This window comes from Scardinius erythrophthalmus (assembly GCF_964197995.2).
Source record: "Scardinius erythrophthalmus genome assembly, chromosome: 7".
NCBI classification, from domain to species: Eukaryota; Metazoa; Chordata; class Actinopteri; order Cypriniformes; family Leuciscidae; genus Scardinius; species Scardinius erythrophthalmus.
The window spans coordinates 1,024,472-1,033,725 of NC_138227.1; the positions used below are offsets into that span (position 1 = coordinate 1,024,472).

At 45.1% G+C, this 9,254-nt stretch overlaps 1 protein-coding gene across 1 annotated transcript in view; it reads left to right on the forward strand.

Moving 5' to 3' along the window:
- Positions 1-8,592, forward strand: part of LOC308694210 (solute carrier family 12 member 9) — a 52,092-nt gene extending 43,500 nt beyond the window's left edge. The window contains exons 10-13 of the mRNA XM_081371600.1: positions 3,963-4,155; positions 4,490-4,664; positions 5,899-6,045; positions 6,574-8,592. Coding sequence (XP_081227726.1) covers positions 3,963-4,155; positions 4,490-4,664; positions 5,899-6,045; positions 6,574-7,472 — 1,414 coding nt within the window. The 3' untranslated portion in view covers positions 7,473-8,592. The remainder of the gene's footprint in view (positions 1-3,962; positions 4,156-4,489; positions 4,665-5,898; positions 6,046-6,573) is intronic.
- The last annotated feature ends 662 nt before the right edge of the window (positions 8,593-9,254 follow it).

Below are 9,254 nucleotides of genomic sequence, written 5' to 3' on the forward strand. Positions count from 1 at the left end.
AAGAAAAAGCAGTTTCCAAATGCTGTCCTGCGTTTAGGGATCCTGCATTCGCCTCGCACTGTAGATCTAGTGGCTCGAGCTGTTGTTTCAGAGCCCAAAGATATAAACTCTTTTAGTGGAGGAGCAGCGGTGTCATGGAGGATCTTATACATCAAACACAGATTAGTGTGAATTATCAGATTTTCAAAGCTGAGAATTTTGTATTTTACGAGAATAAGACAGTGATGGAATCGTCTGCCTTTTTTATCGTGAATCTTTAGTGAGCTTTTATATAATGACTCAAGTGGCCTGAGGGCAGATTTACAAGCCTGTGACCAGCTTGTCATACAATAAAGAAAGTGTGGAACGATCATTGCTTTTAGATAGGCTCCTGAGGCCTCGATTGTAAGGGAATTTCGAATGTGTCTGAACTGTGCCATATTAAATTTAATTGTATTTGATAACTTTTTTTATATGCTTTTTAAAGCCTAAATTTGGTTCCAATATGACACCTAAATATTTAACCTGATCTGGATTTGAAATAATTTGTCCATCGATTAAGATCTTAGGACATTTTTTTTTATTTTATAACGATTTGTAAAAAAACATTGAAACAGTCTTATCTAGATTTAAGGTGAGGCATGAGTTTTTCAGCCACAAAGAAACTTTCTTCATCTCTTTGGTCAGTTTTTGAGTGACTTCTTCCGCAGTTTTACCATGTGCATATAGCACCGTATCATCAGCATACATAGTAATTTTACTCTCACACACAGTTGGCAGGTCATTTATGTATAATGTAAACAGCAGGGAAAAAGTGGGGGGGGGGACATGTCAACTTTTTATTACTGGAGTGTGTACAATTAAAATGATATGACAGTCATAGCAGTGGATGTTTTGCCGTTTGATCGCGCGCTGAAGCTAAAGAGAACGAGCACCGGGAAACTGAAGAACTTTTCTAGCGGGTTGTTTAAATCAATGAAACGCACCCTATGTGAGATTAATCAGATATTTATATTACATAAACTTAATATTACGACTGATATCTGCACAAAATGACGTGAATGCACAAGCGAACTTGCCTGTGCTGGTCAGAACGTGTAACCCCTGTTCTGGACGCTATTCCCACAACAACGCGCTGTAACACGGCAACTAAACCCAGGGAATTCACAACGTTTTATTACAATAGTGTTCTCATTATAATGGCATGTATATGACAGTCCCAGTTATAGTTCTAAATGTGCATTGCTGTTTGAGCTGCGCACGCTAAAGATAAAGTTGATCACCGGTACAATGAACCGCTTTACTGCATCGTTCATTAACTCAACCAAACGCATCCTATATTAGATTAATCAGATATATACTCACAAAATAAACATATTACAACTTACAATGGCACAAAATGCTGCGAATGCTCAAGCGAACTTGACTGTGCTCGTCATGAAGGCTTAACTCCAGACGCGCTCTTCCCGCCACAACGTCCTCGTCACGCTGAAACACTGGCGAACAAGAGTTCACAACATTCTTTTACTCCCTCCATTACTTCCTCCTTCCCTCCTTCCTTCCTCCTCTTCTTCCTTCCTCCTTCCATTACTTCCTCCCTTTCTTCCTTCCTTCCTCCATTACTTCCTCCCTCCCTTCCTCCCCCATTACATCCTCCCTTCCTTTCTCCCTTCCTTCCTTCCTTCCTCCCCCCCTCCTCCCTTCCTTCCTTCCTTCCTTCATTACTTCCTCACATTCTTCCTACCTCCCTCCCTTCCTCCCCCATTACTTCCTCCCTTCCTTTCTTCCTCCCTCCCTCCCTCCCTTCCTTCCTTCCTTCCTTCCTTCCTCCATTACTTCCTCCCATTCTTCCTACCTCCCTCCCTTCCTCCCCATTACTTCCTCCCTTTCTTCCTCCCTCCCTTCCTTCCTTCCTTCCTTCCTTCCTTTCTTCCTCCATTACTTCCTCCCATTCTTCCTACCTCCCTCCCTTCCTACCCCATTACTTCCTTCCTTCCTTCCTTCATTCCTTCCTTTCTTCCTCCATTACTTCCTTCATTCCTTCCTTCCTCCCCCATTCCTTCCTCCCTTCCTTCCTTTCTTTGTTCCTCCATTACTTCCTCCCTCCCTTCCTTCCTTCCTTCCTTCCTTCCTCCATTACTTCCTCCCATTCTTCCTACCTCCCTCCCTTCCTCCCCCATTACTTCTTCCCTTCCTTCCTTTCTTCCTCCGTTACTTCCTCCCTCCCTTCCTTCCTTCCTCCATGATTTCCTCATATTCCTCCTTCCTCCCTTCCTTCCTTCCTCCATTATTTCCTCATATTCCTCCTTCCTCCCTCCATTACTTCCTCCCTCCCTTCCTTCCTTCCTTCCTCCATTACTTCCTCCCATTCATCCTACCTCCCTCCCTTCCTCCCCCATTACTTCCTTCCTTCCTTCCTTCCTTCCTTTCTTCCTCCATTACTTCCTTCATTCCTTCCTTCCTTCCTCCATTACTTCCTCCCATTCTTCCTACCTCCCTCCCTTCCTCCCCCATTACTTCTTCCCTTCCTTCCTTTCTTCCTCCATTACTTCCTCCCTCCCTTTCTTCCTTCCTTCCTCCATTATTTCCTCATATTCCTCCTTCCTCCCTTCCTTCCTTCCTTCCTTCCTTCCTCCATTATTTCCTCATATTTCTCCTTCCTCCCTCCATTACTTCCTCCCTTCCTTCCTTTCTTCCTCCCTTCCTTCCTTCCTTTCTTCCTTCCTCCATTACTTCTTCCCATTCTTCCTACCTCCCTCCCTTCCTCCCCCATTACTTCCTTCCTTCCTTCCTTCTACCATTACTTCCTCCCATTCTTCCTACCTCCCTCCCTTCCTCCCCCATTACTTCCTCCCTTCCTTCCTCCATTACTTCCTCCCATTCTTCCTACCTTCCTCCCTTCCCCCCCATTACTTCCTCCCTCCCTTCCTTCCTCCCTTCCTTCCTTTCTTCCTTCCTCCATTACTTCCTCCCATTCTTCCTACCTCCCTCCTTTCCTCCCCCATTACTTCCTCCCTTCCTTCCTTCCTTCCTCCCTCCCTCCCTTCCTTCCTTCCTCCCTTCCTTCCTCCCTTCCTTCATTACTTCCTCCCTCCATTACTTCCTTCCTTCATCCCTCCCTTCCTTCCTTCCTTCCTTCCCTCCTTTTCTTCCTCCCCTCCCTCCACCCTCTCTCCATTACTTCCTCCTTTACTTCCTCCCTCCCTTCCTTCCTCCCCCTCCCTTCCTTCCTCCCCCTCTCTTCCTTCCTCCCCCTCCCTTCCTTCCTCCCCCTCCCTCCCTTCCTTTCTCCATTACTTCCTCCTTTACTTCCTCCCTCCCTTCCTTCCTCCCCTCCCTCCCTTCCTTTCTCCATTACTTCCTCCTTTACTTCCTTCCTCCCTTTTTTCCTTCCTTCCTCCCTCCATTACTTCCTTCCTCCCTCCCTTCCTCCCTCCCTTCCTTCCTTCCCTCCCTCCCTTCCTCCCTCCCTCCCTTCCTCCCTCCCTCCCTCCCTCCTTCCTTCCTTCCTTCCTACCTACCTCCCTTTCTTTCTTCCTCCCTGCATTCCTTCCTTCCCTTCCTTCCTCCTTTACTTCCTCCCTTCCTTTCCTCCTTTCTTCCTTTCTTCCTTTCTTCCTTCCTCCCTCCATTACTTCCTTCCTCTATTACTTCCTTCCTTCCCTCCTTCCTTCCTTCCTTCCTTCCTTCCTCCCTTGTAAAATCATGTAAGTTAATGAGGCTTCTCTAGAAATATACTATACCAGTACTTTTTAAAATGGCAGTTTATTCTGAATTGCTTGTAGTGCCAGAACAATTTAACAGGATTTGAGTTGAATCCAGGTACACTGGTGCAGAACCAGTGGTGAAACTGCATGAACATCCAAACTGAGTCTGATCCTCTCTCTCTCTCTCTCTCTCTCTCTCTCTCTCTCTCTCTCTCTCTCTCTCTCTCTCTCTCTCTCTCTTTCTCTCTCTCTCTCTCTCTCTGTGTGTCTCTGCAGGCCGACGTTCCGGTATTTCACCTGGCACACGTGTGTTCTGGGGATCATCGGCTGCGCAGTGATGATGTTCCTGATCAACTCCATCTACGCGTCTGCCAGTATCGCCTTCATGCTGCTCCTGCTGCTCCTGATCCACTACCTGAGTCCCGCAAGCAGCTGGGGCTGCATCACCCAGGCTCTCATCTTCCACCAGGTGTGTGTGTGTGTGTGAGAGAGAGAGAGAGAGAGAAAGTGTAACAACTGCCTCACTCAAACTCAAGTATAACTCACTCACTCACTCACTCACTCACTCACTCAAACACACACACCCTCACTCACTCACTCACTCACTCACTCAAACACACACACCCTCACTCACTCACTCACTCACTCAAACACACACACCCTCACTCACTCACTCAAACACACACACATACAATATTTATATATTTTATTTTATTTCAGCTCTATATCAGTTTAGTTTCAGGAGATGGTATTCCTGTAAACCAGATTGTTGTGTGTGTGTGTGTGTGTGTGTGTGTGTGCAGGTGCGTAAATACCTGCTGATGCTGGACGTGCGTAAAGATCACGTGAAGTTCTGGAGGCCTCAGGTGCTGCTGATGCTGTCCAACCCCAGGTGCAGTGTGGGATTGATGACGTTCATCAACGACATCAAGAAGAGCGGCCTGTATGTGCTGGGACACGTGCAGCTCGGAGACCTGGGTCAGTCAATGCGTCACCCTTATTTATACAGCGCTTTACAGCACAGAGTGTTTCACAGCAGCTTTACTGAGATTACAGGAGAATAATGCAACAGAGTTTGTGTTTAGAAGAAAATAGTGTCACAGTCCAGCTTAAGTAAGTTCAGAGATGGTTCATTTTTGTTGTAAAAAAGTTATTAATTTAGTTCATGTGTATATATAGCCACTCTGGAGAAAGCCGTGATGTCATCGTCCAGCTCAGCTCAGTTCTCATATAATGCTGTCAATGCAGGAGATCAATAATATTGTTCAATAGCACAAGCCAAAAGCCAAGGCGACAGTGAAGGAACCAGAACTCCATCAGTGACAGAATGGTGTTAAACCCTCGGGAGAACCCAGACTCAGTCGCTCAGTTCTCCTCTGGCCAACGAGCGAACAGTGTGAGATTATGATCCAGGAGCATTACAGGTCAGAGGTCAGATTGGATCAGAACATTCAGAATAAAAACCAGTTACTCTGGTTGGAAGTCGGAGTCACGCCGGTATGGAGACGAGTGTTGAGGATCAGAGCCGATGCTGTGGTGTGTATGAGGCCTTCACAGGGCTGATGAGGCTGGGCTTCAGGGATGCGTCGTGGACGTGTGCAGGCGCAGGTCCACCATCTGATCTGGAGTGTGTGTGTGTGTGTGTGTGTGTGTGTGTGTGTGTGTGTGTGTCTGTGTGTGTGTGTGTGTGTGTGCAGGCGCAGGTCCTCCATCTGATCTGGAGACGGCCCGGATCCGGCTGACTTCAGTAAACCTCGGGATAAACAGAGAGACTAACATTAGCGTAGATGCCATTCTCCTTATGATGTAACGAGTACATCCGGTGTTATAGGAAGTGTCCCCGGTTCCGGCTGACCTAATCTATGCAGCCTAATAATCATTTAAAATGAACTGATCTGAATAATAGAAATGTATAATGTTCTATATGAATGCCAGGTCAAAGAGATGTGTTTTAGTCGTGTCTCTGCTTCCCGGACAATGTTAGGAAGACTGTTCCAGAGTTTAGGTGCTAGGTTTAGGAGTTATGTTCCAAAGTTTATGTGTGTGTTGTGTGAGCTGTATGAACGATGACTTATGGTGACTGACAGCAGGAAATAACCTTTAATAATTCGCATGGAGAGAGCATTTATACTCTCTCTCTCTCTCTCTCTCTCTCTCTCTCTCTCTCTCCCACACACACACACACCTGCTCTTTCTCTCTCTCTCTCTCCAGACGTCCTCCCGTCGGATCCGCTGCAGTCTCAGTATGACTCCTGGTTGTCTCTGGTGGATCATCTGAATATTAAAGCGTTTGTGAATCTCACGCTGGCAGACTCTATCAGACACGGAGTTCAACACATGCTGTTCATCTCAGGCCTCGGTGAGCGACACACACATCAACACACACACACACACACACACACACACACACACACACACACACACACACACACACACACACACACACACACACACACACACATCAACACACACACATCAACATACACCAGAACCAGATCGCACACGCTGAGTTATCTTATATCACGGGAACAGCAGATATCACACTGTGGAGAAGTTTAGGGAAGATGTGTTTTATTTAAAATGATCAAATATAATCAAAAAATTTTATACTTTGTTTTTTTAAAATAAATATTCATATATACAGTATATATTAGTGCTGTCATATCGATTAATTGCATCTAACATACATGTGTGTGAGAGTGTGTGTGTGTGTGTGTGTGTATTTATATGTATACACACACACACATATATTGACAAACTTTTATGTAAGATGCGATTAATTGCTTTGATAGCACTAATATATATTTATATACACACATACATATTTGTAGTTTTTTCATTAGTTTATTCATTTATGTATGTGTTTGTATTATTTTGTCGTGCACAGGTGGTATGAGACCCAACACTGTGGTTTTGGGTTTCTATGACGACACTCTTCCTCAGGACCGACTCCTGGACGCCACCCTGTGTCTGAGTAACGACAGTTCCTCTCAGCTCGACGACCCGGAAGACCAGAGCGACCCGCCCTTCCACTTCCCTCCCGTACGAGGGGGCGCGGCCGGGGGTGTGGCCTTGGGCGGGGGCGGGGCTTGGGCCGGGAAATCTCTAGGGCCTCAGGAGTACGTGTGTATAATCGCAGACGCGGTTAAGATGCTAAAGAATATCGCGTTAGCTCGATATTTCGATCAGTTCGATCGGACTCAAGCTCTCCAAGGGCCCGTGTTCGTCGACGTTTGGCCCGTTAACCTCCTTCGACCCGACAGCGCCGCGTACGTCGACACGTGTTCGCTGTTCCTGCTTCAGCTCGCATGCATTCTCAACATGACGAGGGCGTGGCAGAAAGCTAGGCTCCGCCTCTTTCTGTGCGTGGAGGCGGGGCGAAGCCTCAAGGGAACGGAGCAGAAACTCGGACACCTTCTGAAGGACCTCAGGATGAAGGCTGATATCTGTACGGTTCCCTGGGATTCCCAGGTCGCGCTTCACTGGCAGCGCCAGACAAGATCGGAAAAGACGGAAAAGGAAGAGCTGGAAGGCGACAACTTCTTCTCGAATAGTTTCCAGAGCAACACCTCGCGAGTATCGGACGAGTATTTACAAGCTGTAAACAAGCTCATCCTGGATCAGCAGCTCCGCCCACCCGCCGTGCGCTTCCTGTATTTGCCCCGCCCACCCGCGGATACCAGTCGTTACCATGACTACCTGCGCCAGCTAGAGCTGCTTACGCGCGACCTGGGTCCGACCCTGCTTATACACGGGGTCACGCCGGTCATCACCACTGACCTTTGACCATGGAACGATATCGCATTCCTGACGGTTCCGAAGATAATCCTGACGATAAAACCTAAAAACACTGATTTTCTTTTTTTCTTGATTGTTTTGAGCACTTCATATGTTTTACTTCGGAAGAATGAGAAGATTCACACAAAGACGCTACGAATCGTGAGAAAGATGTTCGCCTGATTTAACCCTTTACCTTTGCACTACTTCTGTTCCTTCTCTTTATCTTTCCTCGGTTGTAACTGGATGTAACAAGTGGAGTTCCTGGAATTCCAGAATGTTGCTGCTTTGAGTTCAGAACTCGTGACATTTCGGTGCTATTCCTACGTATTTCTCCTGGTGACGCCAACAGAGACTGGAATGATTTAGGAAGTGTTTAGCTACTCCCCGCCAAAACGACAAAGGTCGAATGTAACAATTGGAATTCTTGGAATTCCAGAATATTGCCTCTCTCAGCTCAAAACTCTATTGACATTACGGTACTATTCCTAAATATTTTTCCTGGTGACGCTAAGAGAGACTGGAATGATTCAGGAAGTGTTCAGCTACCCCAACAATATTTTAAAGTTTTCCCGCCAAAACGACAAAGATCGAATGTAACAAGTGGAGTTCCTGGAATTCCAGAATGTTGCCTCTCTCAACTCAAAACTCTATTGACATTCCGGTGCTTTTCCACAATCTTTTCCTTATGATGCACTGGAATGTTTTAGGATATTTTTATCCACTCCAGAAAACTTCGAATGTTCACACCAAACAAAGATTTGTGAGTGTATTTGTTTACTTGATGCAATAATAATGTTTTTACGGCCAAGACGATCTGTTGCCTTCAGCGATGCCCTGCGAGTCTAGAGCAGGGTCACTGTCTTATTGACACGAAACCAAAGTGCTTTGTGTTTCTGTCGTGTGTGTGTGTGTGTGTGTGTGGCTCCACATGTGCCTTGAGTTAAAAAAAACAACACACACGACTAACAAAAACACGACAATATACCTCCAAACGCTTGTACGAAATCACACTCCATTTTGTGTTTGTATTGTTTTTAATATTAAATCATTTTAAGCACTGTAAAATTTAAGTATATAAAAAATGAAATTGTTTAATAATTGAATAAAAAGAAACAATGTTTGCTTAATGAGTGTTGTTGACTGTTTGTTTTAGATTGAAGTTTTGGTTTTCCTTCCCGCCGGATCTCTGTGTTTATTATAGGGATGCACGATATATCGCCCGATATCTTCATTTCTAATGTTATCGTTATCCGCCCGATAAGAACATTTGGCCGATATATTAAAGCCGATAAATAATGGATTATTTCCTTCAGCTGATTCGCTTCAGATGCGCATTAATTGCCATGATGATTGAAATATGATTGAAATCACTTCAAATCATGGGAAATACAGTTCAGTGCAACATGTGCAGCGCACAATCTGTCATATCAGCTTCATAATTATCATGAGAATGCGTATGTGTATTTGGGACGTGGCTTTTAATGGTGAGACTTTTGTTTTTGTAATCTGGCTCTAAAAAAGTATTACAAAATTTGGATTTGGATTTATCGGCCAATATATCGGTTATCGGCTTTCAACTATAAAGAAATATCGGTTATCGGTATTGGCCAAAATGTTTACATCGGTGCATCCCTAGTTTATTATATGAATAAATTCTCACAAACAAATTCCTGAGCTACACATTTAGCCACAAAAAAAATCTTGATTTAAGACATGAACGACTTTTTATTCAAGTTTGAGTGAATATCTGAGCGAGAGGGGAAGGAAGATAAATTGGTTAGTTGAAGG